This window comes from Solanum dulcamara, chromosome 7 (genome assembly GCF_947179165.1).
Source record: "Solanum dulcamara chromosome 7, daSolDulc1.2, whole genome shotgun sequence".
Taxonomy (NCBI): Eukaryota; Viridiplantae; Streptophyta; class Magnoliopsida; order Solanales; family Solanaceae; genus Solanum; species Solanum dulcamara.
Window position 1 is genome coordinate 21262751 of NC_077243.1, and position 16272 is coordinate 21279022.

Below are 16272 nucleotides of genomic sequence, written 5' to 3' on the forward strand. Positions count from 1 at the left end.
TCTAACAAAAGCTCAGAAGAAGGAACTTATTAGTTTGCTTAGAGAGTACATCGACATATTTGCTTGGTCTTATGATGATATGTCAGGTTTGAGTATAGACATCGTGTCTTATAAATTGCTGATAAATCTGGATTGCAGTACAGTAAAACAAAAGACTTGAAAATTCAAGTCAGATTTGAGTTTGAGGATCAAAAAAGAGGTTACCAAGCAAATTCAATTCAGATTCGTGGAAGTGACACAGTATCCGACTTGGTTAGCCAACATTGTTCCAGTTCCTAAGAAGGATGGCAAGATCAGAATCTGTGTTGATTATAGAAATCTGAACAAAGCTAGCCCTAAAGATAACTTTCCATTACCAAATATCCATATTCTCATTGATAATTGTGCCAAGCATGAGATGCAGTCATTCGTGGATTGCTATGTGGGTTATCACTAGATTCTAATGGATGAAAAAAATGCAGAAAAGACAGTTTTCATCACGTTATGGGGTGTGTATCATTATAGGGTAATGTCATTTGGTCTCAAGAATGCTCGGGTCACTTACATGAGAGTCATGATGACCATTTTTCATGATATGATTCACAAGGAAATTAAACTATATGTGGATGATGTCATTATCAAATCCCGTGAGAGTGCGGATTATTTGACTCACTTAAAGAAGTTCTTTGATCGCCTGAGCAAATACAACTTGAAATTAAATCCTGCTAAATATGCTTTTGGGGTGCCAACCGGCAATTTATTGGGATTTATAGTTAGTAGAAGGAGTATCGAGCTTGATCCCACTAAAATCAAGACGATTCAAGAATTACCTCCACCAAAGACCAAGAAGGAAGTGATGAGCTTTTTGGGAAGATTGAACTACATCAGCCGATTCATAGCTCAGTCCACATTGATTTGTGAACCTATCTTTAAGCTGTTGAAAAAGGATGGATTGACAAAATGAACCGAAGAGTGTCAGATAGCTTTCGATGCTATCAAAAGTTACTTGTCTAATCCACCGGTGCTAGTTCCTCTGAGGGAAGGAGTTCCATTATTGCTATATCTGTCTGTCTTGAATAATGCATTTGGATGCGTGCTAGGTCAACATGATGAGACTGGGAAGAAGGAATGATCAATCTACTACTTAAGCAAGAAGTTTACTCCATACGAGGCTCGTTACACTCTTTTAGAGAAAACTTGTTGTGCTTTAACCTAGATTGCTCAAAAGTTGAGACATTACTTGTCTTCATATACTACATATCTCACTTCCAAGATGGATCCATTGAAGTATATTTTTTAGAAAGCGATGCCCACTGGGAAATTAGCAAAATGGCAAATACTATTGAGTGAGTTTGATATTGTGTTTGTGACCCAAAAACGATAAAAGCACAAGCCTTAGCAGATTATCTTGTATAAAATCCATTAGACGAAGAGTATGAACCGCTCAAAACTTATTTTCCCGATGAAGAGGTATTATTTGTAGGAGAAGATATCTCTGAGGCATACCCTGGTTGGAGAGTAATTTTTGATGGGGCAGTGAATCATGAAGGAAGTAGGATTGGAGCAGTCCTAATATGAGAATCTGGCCAATATTATCCTATGGCAGCCAAAATCCAATTTCATTGCACGAACAATATGGCTGAGTATGAAGCATGCATCATGGGTCTAAAGATGGCGATCGATAAAGAAATTCAAGAGTTGTTGGTAATAGGAGATTCAGATTTACTGATTCTTCAGGTTCAGGAGGAATGGGCCATGAAGAATTTGAAGATTGCACCGTACGTGAAGCTAGTGCAAAGGTTGTGTAAAAGGTTCTGCAAGATCAAGTTTAGGCATACATCAAGGTTGCAGAATGAATTTGCTGACGCTCTGGCTACTATCTCCTCAATGATCAAATATCCGGATACAAGTTACATTGATCCTGTGGAGATATATTTGAAAGAACAACCCGTTCACTGTTCGCATGTCGAAGCAGAACCAGATGGGAGACCTTGGTATTTTGACATAAAATGGTATCTAGAAACCGGAACTTATCCAGATAATGCGATTTTCAATCAGAAGAAAGCAATATATCGAATGGTTAACAATTTCTTTCCAAGTGGAGAAACCCTTTATAGGAGAACTCTAGATATGGGACTTCTTAGATGTGTCGATGCTATTGAAGCTACGAAGATTCTCGAACAGATTCATGTGGGAGTTTGTGGAACTCATATGAATGGGCTTACCTTGGCAAAATAGATCCTTCGATCTGGCTATTTTTGGATGACTATGGAGCATGATTGTTGTAAGTATGTGCAAAAATGTCATCAATGTCAAGTGCACGGTGATTTGATTCGAGTACCTCCTCACAAACTCAATGCCATGAGTTCTCCTTGGCCATTTGTGGCTTGGGGTATGGATGTCATTGGTCCAATAGAGCCATCCACCTCTAATGGACATAGGTTCATTTTAGTTGCTATTGATTACTTCACTAAGTGGGTAGAAGCAGCCTCGTATAAATCAGTTACGAAGAAGGTAATAGTAGACTTCATCCATAACAATTTGATATGTAGATTTGGAATACCGAATTCCATCATTACTGATAATGGAGTAAATCTCAATAGTCATTTGATGAAAGAGATATGCGAGCAATTCAAGATTAATCATCGAAACTCAACCGCATATCATCCTCAAATGAATGGAGCCGTGGAAGCTGCCAACAAGAACGTCGAAAAGATCTTGAGGAAAATGATTGGCAATCACAGAGGTTGGCACGAGATGTTTCCATATGCTTTGTTAGGATATCGAACGACTGTCAGAACATCAATTGGAGCAACCTCATACTTGCTAGTGTATGGGACGGAGGCTGTAAACCCCGCCCAAGTGGAAATACCTTCGTTGAGAATCATTTAAGAAGCTGAATTGAGCAATGCCTATTGGGTTCCTAATCGAATTGAACATTTGGCTTTGATTGATGAAAAGAGAATGACTGTCGTTTGCCATGGTCAACTGTACCAGCAAGAATGATTCATGCTTTTAACAAGCGAGTGAGAACAAGAATGTTTGAAGTTGGTCAGTTGGTTCTCAAACGCATTTTTCCACATCAAGATGAGTATAAAGGAAAGTTCGCGCCAAATTGGAAAGACCTTACATGGTTCGCAAAGTGTTATCTGGAGGTGCCTTAATATTGTCCGAAATGGATGTCTAAGAGTGGCCGAAACCAATCAACTCAGATGAGGCAAAGAGATACTACGTTTGAAGGTTCAATGTTTTTGTAACTACGTCGTTTGCTTGTAATCGTTTCTGTGTTTGTTTGTTTTAAATTAACCCTCCCATTTTGTTTGAACTACGTCTGACCTAAATTCTCAAGAATGAGATACGTAGGCGGCCTATGTCGGCTTCGGTCATTTTTCTATTAAAATCTCCTATTTCTCATTTATCTCCCGAGGGGGGAACTACATTTGACCTGATTTTTGCCTCAACGGGATACGTAGGCGCCACAACGGTTCGGTCATATCTCCCGTAAGTTCTCTTTTTATGATAGAAACTGGGACAGAATTTTTGAGAGGTACTCAAAAATTTCAAAGAAGATCTTTTCATAAAAGAAGACAAGACTGAGGTACATCAGAAAAGTAACTAAGACAGAATTTTTGATAGGATTTCAAAATTTCTGCAAATCTCTTATTGGTAGTGTGATATTTACCAAGACATCTAACTGGGACAGAAAATTTTGAGGATGACCTCAAAAATTTTATCTAATATCATCAGAAGGTTTTACTCAACTTCAAAGTTCAAGGTTGGCCTCAAATGATCCCTGACATTATTGGAAGGTCAATGTCAACCTCAATAATCTCTAGCACCATCAGAGTTCAGAGTCAACTACAAAAATTTTCTAGCTATGTCAGAATGTCCCAAGAATCCTTAAAAATTTTGTGAACAAGATATCAAGTCTACTCAAAGCTTTGGATCAAGGACGTTCATTTAAGCTATGCGTGACATGACATCTGGCAGTGATCTTTTCCAAATTGCTTTTCAAAAACTCATCTTTCTTAAAGCTTTTGATACATCAAATATTTTGCATTAATATATTTTAGTCTTATATCTATCGAGAAGTGGGGAATCAGAGCAAGCGATCGAAGATAGCAAGACAAGGAGAAAACAAATGGAGAATTCAACACAAATCAATTCATTCAAAACTAACAATTTTTCTGTGGATGCAGATTTATAAAAGATCACCATATCCCTCCTTTCAGCAAGTACAAAGAAGTTAAAAGAACAAAGAGTTTTCAAAGTGATAATTTTGTCATCAGGATTCGTCAGACGAAAAGGAGACGTTCAAAAAATGAACAACAATGCCTCATTCGAATCTCCAACAAGCCATGAGCCACAATGAATACAGAGTGTTCGAAAATGAGTATGATATTCACACACTAATGTCTAAGTGATCAGGCACTTTGTACATATTTTCAAGAATTTTCCCTAAAGATTTTTGCTCAGTCGTTAGTTAAAATGACAATGTGTCTATTACTTGTTTTCTTTTGAGTGCAGGAAAACGCAAAGGAGCTACTTTCAATGCAAGCGTCCATAACGACGTCAAATTATATTCTCCATCCTCGGGCCATTCATATTTTATTATTCGTATTATATTACCGGAGGTGGTAATATCATTGCCAAGAGGGCCATTCATATTATTTTGTTTATATTATATTATCGAAGGTGGTAATATCATTGCCAAGAAGGTCATTCATATTATTTTATTCATATTATATTACCGGAGGTGGTAATATCATTTGCCAAGATAGTTATTCATATTTTATTATTTATATTATATTATCGGAGATGATAATATCTTTGCCAAGAGGGTCATTCATATTTTATTATTTATATTATATTATCGGAGATGGTAATATCATTGCCAAGAGAGTCATTCATATTTTATTATGCGTATTATATTACTGGAGGTGGTAATATCATTCGTCAAGAGGGCCATCATTCATCATTTATCATTGCCAAGAGAGTCATCATCTATCATGTCATTGCCAAGAGGGCCATCATTCATCATATCATTTCTGAGAGGCCATCATCTATCATGTCATTGCCAAGAGGGCCATCATTTATCATTGCCAAAAGGGCCATCATTCATCATTTATCATTGCCAAGAAGGCCATCATTTATCATTGCTGAGAGGGCCATCATTTATCATATCATTGCCGAGAGGGCCATCATTTACCATACCATTGCCGAGAGGCCATCATCATATCGCATCATGTCATCTTGTTGCATATTACATCAGAATTGAAACTATTTGCAGTCGAGGAATATATTACAAATCACATCAATTTAGGAAATATATTTTTTTGCTCTATGGCAAAACCGGAGAAGGTTGACATGCCGACATAGAAATGACGCTACCCTCTTCTTTGAGTTACATTTTTTCTACTAATGAGTTTTATCTTAGTCTTTGTCGAGATCATTCAAGAGGATGAATTCTCAATTAAACCACAATGCGGACGACATCAAAAGAATGCAGCACAAGGTGGAACTTTGCTTAGTAGTAAATTGGGATACGAGTTGAAGAACAATTTCCAACACAACCAAACCACACCCCTGTTAGAAGGCATATGGTATCTCTTTAAGTTTGTTAGTTTCAATTTCGCTCTGGAAAATTTCAACTTGTCACCAAAAGCAACTTCTCAATCTGAGTGATAATACACTAAGAGCTTTGGAAATTATGTCCGTGTAAGTTCTTAGTTATGGGTGTGGAGTACACCACATTCATGGCTAAGAGGTTGCAAGTCTCTTTTTCATACTCGATTCACTTGTCACTCCTCCTAACCGAAGGTTATCTTATCATAAGAGATTTCCTTTTCAACCGACTGAGTCGAACTACAAGAAGTCTGATTCCTAAATTTAAGGATAAGTAGGCAGGCTCAGTTTTGAAAACTCGACAGTACTCCAACAAACTCTCTCATCTCATTCTCAAGCATTGTGGTTTCTCCACAATTCGACACCATGATAGCTTTTGTATTCTTTCAAAATTCGTGCGCCAAATCAAGAGTCTTGAACTACAAGTGGCCTAAATTCTCATTTAACCTGAGAAATGTAGGAAACTCGAAACCAGAATTTGGTCATAACTTTCTAAAAGTCCGTACCAAATCTCCTTTCGAAAAGAGGAAGATATGGTCGATCAAAATTCGATTTGTCAATTTTTCTTTGCTCAGAATCTCTTTTCATCAACCCTTACTCAAAGAAAGGGACAGTTGTTAACACCTAATTTTGACCAACCCATAACTACTTCTCGGGTTGCTATTTTAATAAATAAGTATTTTTCAAAATTATTTCTTTATTAATTAAACAACTTTATATTCAGTTTAATAAATAAATTGTATATTTTGATATTCATAATTTATAATATTTTTGCTATTTATTAATATTACTACTATTATCTTTATTATTTTTATAATAAGCTTAATACGTTCAAATATTCTTACGTATCTATTTAGTATATATGTGTGTATTTTCTTTATATAAACAATATTTCTTAACTAAGTTTATTTTATAATTTACTTATTCATATTAATGTGCACATATTATATATCTATTTTAATACGTCTTGTATACATGTGCATATAAAGTTATTACTTAATTAAGTTTATTATATATTTTAGTTAACTATATTAATTATGCATCTATTTTAGTATGTATTATATACATACGTACGTCATATATATATACTTACAAAGTATATACATAAGTAGTTACTTTATGTACAAAATATACTACTATTTGATAAAGTTTATTAGTTTACTTATTCAATGTATATATTATGGTTATTAATTAAATAACAATTTATTCAATTTTTCTCTAATTTATTTAAAGCGTGGTCCCTTTTATCCAATTTATTTAGACATTTTCTTGACAATTATTTATAATTCTAGGCTAATTAATTTTAATGTGGTCTAATTTTAAATCTCTCTTTTAATCACATCCGTTCATCTATACTAATCAATGGTCAGGATTTGATCTCTTAATATTTACCTATCTCAAACTATCCAAACCCTAAACCTAAACTAATCTTTTTTCTTTCATTTTTTTATCATCTTCTTCTCAAGAAGAGAAAAAGACCGCCGCCCTCTGCCACACTCTCTCAAAAACTCACCATCGCCGCCGCCCCTCTCTACGGATCTCTTCCTCCCTCACGTTGCTCTTCATCTCCTCCACGAGCTCGCACCACCAGCAGCCATGGTGAACAATCAGCAGCCCCTCAATGCTGCCTCTTCTCCACCAAAAAGCTATGGCGACGTCTCCGGCAGCAACACCTTCAGCCGCAGCGAGCAGTGACGCCCAACAGCGGTGAACACCACGCAGCAGCTAGTGTTGCTGCTTCTTCTCCACACAGCAGTCAATGTTGCTGCCTCTTCTCCACACCTCTCCATCTCCGATAGCAATGACGCACAACGACAGAAATGATGAGCTCCTCAACAACAATAACACTGACCAGCAGCTTCATCAGTAGCCATCGCAGCGCAGCAACCTCAACAACAGCTGCAACAGCAGCGAACTCCGGCCAGCAATCAATCTACCCTTCATAACTCGAGATTCAAGTATGTACTTTAAGATCTAATTTATTTTAGATTTGGATGTTAATTTGATTTTACTGAAAGTTTTGGTTAATGGATATCCATACATGTTCTTCTAGATTATTGTTGTTGCACACATATGTTCAACTCTATGATTCTGACACACAAATCACTTTCTTCTTCTTAAAATTTAGATCGTGTGTGTGGGCTGTTGGATCAGTTCAAAGTTTCGTCCTCGAATAATTCTGAAATATGAAATTAGTTTTGTTTGATGTCAAATTTGATTAACATTCTGGTTAGTGTTCTACGCTTTATTACTCTTATGAAAATAGCTTAAACTTTTATCTCTGTCTAATTAGTCTTGTTAATTTGGGTATGTGTCTTACAAATCTTGGTGGTTAAACCGCTACTGCATTGATAATTCATTAATCTGGGAATATATTGCTTATTTAGAGTAATTGGGGTGAAATTCAATTTGTCAATTGATGACCTTACTAAGAAGTTTGATTATGATAAGATAAAATATTCCTTGATAAATCTTCCTTTCTAATATGTGTAATCAATATTATTTATCATTAAATGACTTTAATTTTGATTTTTCTTAAATTCTTACTTGTACCTGTTATGGTAAATATCACTTTATTTTGCCTGTAATTAATAATTTCTTTACAATTATTGATAGTGGGTCCCTCTGGACATAACTTTTGACTTTTAAAACATCTTTTTTGAATAAAATTCGGATCAAATCTAGAAAAGTAGAAGTTGATTTGATTTGTTTTTGATAAAATTTTGAAAACCTTGCCAGTTTCTTTGAAATGGTTTATGACTTATTTGGTTTGAACTTAAAATCTAGTCAGTTGTCTTGGTTGACTTCATTGCCCTTCACCCATGAGCTATCAGTATAAGAAACAAAGAGGGTGAAGAAAAAAAAAAGAGGACACAAAAAAAAAAATAGGAGAGAGCAAAAACTAAAAGACAGTTAAGAAAAAAAATATTTTTACATTTCTTACATCTCAAACAAAAAAAACAAATAAGAAGAATTGTCTTACATGTTTTAATATTATTCTGATTGTTCTCAACATCACAAGTTAGATTTTATTTGTCTATCCCTTCTAACTAAAGCTTCCAGGTTCGTCCTAATCTTTTTCTTTATATGTGGGAGTCTATTATTTTAAATGTGTTTTTATGTTTGTTTGATTATTTTGTTTGGATGAAATTATATAATCATGTTACACCTCTATATTATTCATATACTGCTTGTATTTTCTTTACGGTTTAGCAGGATTTGGATTTCAAAGGCAAGACATGAAGATGTTCATTTGGAACAAGATTCAAATAGTTTTAGTTCCGATTATTATTTCTATTTGTGTATTATTCTTTCTTAATTATTTTGGCATGTAATAATAAACTCTGTATACAATAAAAAGGAGAGAATACATGGGGAGGTTTATACTTGCTACTTGCTTATTTTATTTATTTATTAGTTTATCATAAATTTATGTGTGCTTGGGATACATGTGATCTAGTTATACTACTCATTTCCACATGCTTAGGTCTTTTTTTTCATGACATAAATATTTGCTTTAATAAAAAATAAATCAAAATAAAATAAAATGATCTAAGGATAGTTTGTTAAATATCATTTTCATCATATATGTTTTCAAAAAAATAATTTGTCTCTTTTATATGTGTTATCTTTGTTTATTAAATTTTAATACTCATTAGAATAATTACTTTGATGATATTTCTATATTATAACTTGTCTTTTAAACTTAAAACCATGAATATAGTTTCAAACAATAACTTTGTCATATTAACTATTTAGACATTATATAGGTAGAATCTACTAAATAATCTTGAATATGATGATTTGATCGTATCTAGATGTTAATACCATTTCGTATAGACATTATGTCCATATAATTTATAATTTTAATATATCATGTCTATATATATTTTAATTAATATTTTCTAACATATTAATTGTTTAGATATCGTGTCCGAAGGATTTATTTAGCGTGATAAAAATCATATAGAAATCATGTCTATAGGATTAAAAGAGTTTTTGATATTTTATTTAGAAATCATGCCAATAGGATTTTAATAATTTTTATCATATTATGTTTTATATTGAAATCGTGTCTATAACATTTTAATAAATATTTCAACATATAATGGTATTAAAAATATGCTTATTATTTTTCATAAATTTTCAATATATTGTTAGAAATCATGCTTATAGAAATTTAAGTAAGTTTTCATAATATTATTTGGTTTGAAACACTATTAGTTAATAACTAAAATTATCAAGTATTTTCCCCATATTATTCAAGTTTTTATATTTGTGATACCTACGTCTGATTGTATGCACACACACATAATCATCATGACCTTCACATCTTATCTGTGTTTTCAAGTATGTTAATTAATTAATGTAGAGGCTTATTTGAGATTTTACGTGCTAAATGTCGTCTTATTTGTTTTGTTTGACGATGTGTCTAATTAGGGTGCCTATATTTTCTTTAGTCTAAAATCTACCCTAATAGTACGTTCAATCCTTCTTGTATATTTAAGTTGGGACGTCAGACACCTTTTAGGACGTTAGACTTTATTATTTTTTTAGATCGTTTTAGGATTATAATAATAAATAAACTTAGGAGGAGAAGGGGTAGGGGTAGATAGGCCTTTCGAAAATGATGGAAGTCGACCCGAGTAGAAAACAACAAAATACTATATTCTTTTCTTTCGATTAATAAGTCGGCGCTGATCCGAAGAATATGAATATATAAATATTTTTATCCCGTCTTTTCTAAAATATTTTCATTGATATATATTTGGGGTAGTTTAATGTTAAAACTAAATTATTTTCTTCTAGGTATCACTAATTTTTATTGTCTTTAATCTTTTTTTTAATTAGTTAATAATATTTATTTATCCTGTATTTTTTTATGATCGTTTGTTTAATTTAAATAATTCATTTAATTATCTCTCTTTTATTTAATTATTTTTATAGCAAGTCTATTACTCTTATAAATTATCTAAAAATATTTCAAATTTTATATTTCTTTCAAATTGTTTAATGCTTCGATTATTGTTTAAAACACATTTTCCCAAAGTTAGTCAATTAATTTTCAAATCATTGGAAAACCGCATGTTAGCGGCTATTTTAAGTGCTAAAATCTTCTTAAAATAGTAATATGAACCTCGTACCTTTTTCTCTGAATTTTTAAGACTTAAATCTGTTAGGGTCTTTTAAATTAAGTTTTTTTAATTTCTTTAAAAAAATTAAGTGGCGACTCTTCTTTTACTAAAATTGATTTTTTTCTGTAAAAAAGTTGAAATTGATTTTAAATCATCTTTTTGCGACACAACAAGCATATAGAGACTTGTGGAGTTTGCAGACTTTAGAGATCTCCCCCTGTCTAGCAAACCCAGGAGGAATGGTCATGTACACATCTTCCAACAAATCACCATTGAGAAAAGCATTGTGGACATCCATCTGATAGATAACCCAACCCTTTGAAGCAGCAAGAGCAACTATGGACCTCACAGTAACCATCTTAGCCACAGGGCTGAAAGTTTCATCATAATCTAGGCCCTCCTGTTGACTATATCCCTTAGCAACTAACCTAGTCTTGTACCTCTCCACTTTCCCTGTAGAATTATATTTGAATTTGTAAATCCATCTGCAGCCAATAGGTTTCTTACCGGGAGGAAGATCTACCAGACTCCAAGTCTTGTTGTCCACCAAGGCATCTATTTCCAGCTGCATTGCCTGAATCTACTGAGGGTCAAGAGTAGCTTCTTTATAAGAAGAGGGCTCTGAGATAGATGAATATGTCTTGATATAAGAGCTATAAGAAGGAGAAATATGTTTGTAGGTAACATAGTCAGACAATGGAAATAGATAGAAGTGGCTTTTGGACTGAGTGATAAAGTCCTGAAGCCAGATAGGTGGTTTGGATGGTCTAGAAGACCTTCTGGTAGGAAGAGGAGCAGAGGATGGTAGAGGCTGAGAGTGTGGAGGAACTACTGCAGGGGACATAATAGCAGATATAGGAGCAAGTGGTAACTAAGAGTGTATAGGAGCAGTTGTAGGGGAATATAAGTAGATGGAGGATCAGTATCAAGTGGTATTAAAGTTAAGATTGGAAATATGGGATTAGATGAGGTTTGGAAATCTCTGAAAGGAAATAAGTCTTCTTTAAACATAACATGCATGTTCACAAATAAGAACTTAGCATGCGGGTCATATAGAAGGTATCTTTTTTGAGACAAAGAGTAGCCCATAAGAACAGCAGGTATGGCTCTAGGAGAAAACTTATCTTTGATGGATGGACAAGTAGCATAACATAGGCAACCAAAGGTTTTGATATGAGAGATGGATGGAGTATACTGAAACAGTAGTTCAAAAGGAGACTTATAGGAAAGACGTTTAGAGGGAAATCTATTAAGAATATAGACAACAGTGGTAACACATTCTCCCCAAAACTTTAAAGGTACAGATGCCTGGAACCTTAAAGCTCTTTCCATGTCTAAGATAGTCCTGTGCTTTCTTTCCACCACACCATTTTGCTGAGGTGTGTATACACATGTGCTTTGATGACATATACCAAGACTTGACAACATGGACTGAAATGTTGTGCTCATAAATTCAGTCCCATTATCAGTTCTAAGCACTTTGACACATGTAGAAAACAGATTATGAACTTGAGCAAAGAAATGTCTCAGCACTACTATTGTATCAGATTTAGCTGCCATAAGGAATATCCAAGTGAATGTGGAGTAATCATCTACTACAGTAACAAAGTATTTCATTCTATTATGAGTAGGCACCCTATATGGACTCCAAATATCACAATGCACTAAGTCAAATAGTGCCTTTGAAGTATGAGTGCTTATAGGAAATAGAGATTTTGTTTGTTTTGCTAATGGACACACTGTACATATAGAATGATCTGAGATATATGTACCTGCAAGACTAGAGTACCTCTTTATTACATCAATGGGAGCATGTCCTAACCTCCTATGCCACAGTGCACTGGAATCAGAACTACCACATACAACAGTTTGAGTTTGAGCAGTACTATATAAACTTTGATTAGGAACACAATAGTTGAGGCCTTCCTTAAGGATGTAGAGTCCTTCATCTTCTCTACCAATCCCCTTGACCTGTCCACTGTAGAGATCCTGGAAAACACAAAAATCAGGGAAGAAAGTTGCCATACATTGAAGTTCCTTAGTTAACTGAGACATAGACAACAAGTTGCATTTGAATTCAGGAACAAAGAGGACATTTCCAATAACTTGATCTCCCAAGACTTTTGTGCTACCAACATGAGACACCGATACTACATTTCCTGTAGGTAGAAGTAATTGCCTTCTTTCAGACTCAGACATTGAGGTATGCTTATCTAGTGATGCTAACTGAGATGTCATATGGTTAGTGGCTTCTGTGTTAACTATCCACTCCTTATTCACATATTTGGATACTTGAGCAGATAGAACTCTACCTGTAGTGGCTGATTTAGCTGAATGCTCTCCATTAGTGTCACTTCCTTTGGCTAGTAGCTGCATGATCTGTTGATATTGATCAGCTGTGAAGAAAGCTGCAGGTGACTTGTTTGCTGTACTAGTTTCTTCATTGTGTGATGAGCCTGCACTCTAAGCAACTGTAACTTGGTTAACAAAAGAACTAGAGCTAGATGTAGAACTACCAGTTTTCTTCTTGGATCTCCAACCAATTGGATAGCCTTTGACCTTGAAACATTGTTCCTTAGTGTGACCTCTATAACCACAAACTTCACATGTGATGATAGACTTATGTGGTTTCTGAGGATTGTACTGAGTCTCATAGTGACTCCTACTTGTATTACCACCACCTCTACTAGGTTGATGACCAAAGTTACCACTACTAACACTATGACCACTCTTTTTTTTACTAAACAATGCAGTGCTTTTAATCAGTTTAGAAAGGGATGATTCATAGCTAGTGTGTGCTATGTTTTTTGGACTTTCATGATCTATGACAAAGGAAAAGGCTTTGTTCAGATTTAGAGTTGATGACTGCATTAAAATTTGTCCTCTGACTGCAGAATAAGTTTCATTTAGTCTCATTAGGAACTCTAGTAACCTTTGATATTCATAATGATCTTGAAACTTTTTAGACTTAGGACATGAGCAGCATAGACAAGGCATAATCGATTCATATTCATTCCATAGGCCTTTAAGTGTAGTGTAATAGTCTGTAACTGACATAGTCCCTTGACTTAGACTATGAATTTCCTTATAGAGTTGATACATATGAGCTTCATTAATTTTGTCGAACATTTCTTTCAGATCACACCACAATTTGTGTGCATCTCCATCATACACAACAGTCCCTAATAATCCTAGTCGAACAGCATTCATAATCCAGGAAAGGATTACAGCATTACACTTCTCCCATTCATCAGAGAACTCAGGTCCAAACTTAGACTTAGAAAATCTACCATCAATAAATCCAAGTTTACTCTTACCGAGCAATCTAATTCTCATGGATCTACTCCAAATTGCATAGTTCTCTGAACCAATCAGTTGAAGAGATATTAAGGATCTACCTGGAGTGTCATTTTGATACAAGAAAAGAGGATGATTGTGATTAATATTTGCAACTACGAAATCAGTTGCATTCACTACTGCTGTGTTTGAATAGAGGTTCTCGATACCTAGTGTTCCAGATGATGCAGCTTCACCTAAGTTCACCATTGAGCTTGCTTCGAAGATGAGTATGCTGAAACTTAATTGCGATTCAAACACTTTCCAAATTTGAGCACCTGTACTGCACCACCTCTAACACTTTACTATTTGTTCTACTCTAAGATCTTGTCAATGCTCTGATACCATGATAACTCTATTAATGGAGCTTTGTAATATGACTATATGAATTGAGATGAACTAGACGAGAAAGAAGAAGAAGATGTAGAGATGCAGAGAAGCAAAAGAAAAGAGAAGAAGCAGAGAAATAAGAGAAATAAGAGAGGAAGCTACATTGCTCACAATATCACATTGTTCAATCATCTTACATGTGTTATGAATGAGGTGCATTTATAGAGCACTAAGAGTTAGTTTCTAGTCACAATCAACGTATAACTAACTCCTAGCAAACTCTAACAAACTTATTGAACCATGGTAGCTTGTTAACTTCTCTATGGTTAACATTATACGTAAATCAAATTCATTTAAAATGTCATGCTACTATTCAAAATTCATAGTGGTATTTTGGATATTTCACCCCAGATATTATTTGTCCTAATACAACCAATAATATAATGACCCTGAAATGTTTTTCCCAAAATAATTTTCTTGAAAATATAATTTTTGAAGATTTAACTACCTTAACATTACTAATTTGTTCATAGAATTTTCTTTTGCCTATATAGAATAAAATTTGTGTATATTCTAACTTTTCATGGCTCTACTTTATAAAATTATAGAGTGTGTTGCTATAGTATTAGAAAAAGGACTCAAATCACTTATGAAGCAAAGTCACTTTCCTTTATAAATAATTATTCCTAAAACTTTAGATCCCTTGTTTTAATTAATTAACACTTGACGATTATTGATAGCTTCTTACATTAATATTAAAAGGTAGTTAAACTTACTGAACCACCAACTGTTGAAAGGGAATTTACCAAGGTGTTTTCTAGCTTGATGAGGGAAATGTAACTAAGCTACCCTGTGTTAATTCAGAAGTAGTTAAGGCAGGTCAGTATCTCAAATTATATCAACAACATGAGTTGATTAGGCCAGTTTCTTATGAAAAGATTTATGAAGCTATTAAACGTATGCCTACAGAGAAATCCCCATAGGTGGATGGGTTTCCTATTGAGTTTTTCATTAGGAACTGGGAGATAGTTAAGGCAGATATAGTAAAGTTTGTGCAATATTTCTTCAAAATAGGTGTTACGTATCCTGCAATCAACACAACTGCCATTACTTTGATTCCAAAGGTTTCATCCAGTGGCGGAGCCAGAATTTTCATTAAGGGGGTTCAAATTTGAAGAGTAGACCTACAAACTAGTCGAAGAGGGTTCGACATCTACTATATATACAGAAAAAATTATTTTAATTATGTATAAATAGTATAATTTTTTGCCAAAGGGGGTTAGGCTGAACCCCTTGAACTCAAGGTGGCTCCGCCACTGGTTCTATCCCCCACCCATACCAAAGATTACAGGCCTATAGCATGTTGTTCCCCAGTGTACAATATCATATCTAAGGTCATGATTAGAAGATTAAGAAATATTATTGCTGAATTAGTGGGACCTGCACAATCTGCTTTTGTTGAAGTAAGAAATATCATAGATAATATATTGTTTAGCCATGAAATTTTCAAATGCTACACTAGAAAGTGGATCTCCCCAAGATATATATTGCAAGTTGATCTAAGGAAGTCATATGATACCTTAGAGTGGAGATTTTTAAGGAAGCTACTGGTGGATATGGGGTTCCTACTAAATGTGTAAAAAGATTATGACATGTGTATCTATTGTGTTTTACTCAATACTGATTAATGGGGGATTTAATCTACCTTTTTAGGCTACAAGAGGATTGAGACAAGGAGACCCCATGTCTCCTTACCTTTTTGTCTTAGCTATAAAATTTAAGAAGGGAGCTGAGTATGCTTACGCATAATGGAGACTTCAACTTTCATCCGAAGTGCAGAAAATTGGGAATTGTGCACATTTGCTTT

General features: G+C 34.3%; 2 protein-coding genes across 2 annotated transcripts; both read left to right on the forward strand.

Moving 5' to 3' along the window:
• The first annotated feature begins 1650 nt into the window (after window positions 1-1650).
• LOC129894599 (uncharacterized) lies at window positions 1651-2217 on the forward strand. Its single transcript, XM_055970292.1, has one exon. The coding sequence runs from the start codon at window positions 1651-1653 to the stop codon at window positions 2215-2217; it is 567 nt and encodes a 188-aa protein (XP_055826267.1).
• A 30-nt stretch (window positions 2218-2247) lies between these two features.
• Window positions 2248-2871, forward strand: LOC129894600 (uncharacterized). Its single transcript, XM_055970293.1, has one exon. The coding sequence runs from the start codon at window positions 2248-2250 to the stop codon at window positions 2869-2871; it is 624 nt and encodes a 207-aa protein (XP_055826268.1).
• The last annotated feature ends 13401 nt before the right edge of the window (window positions 2872-16272 follow it).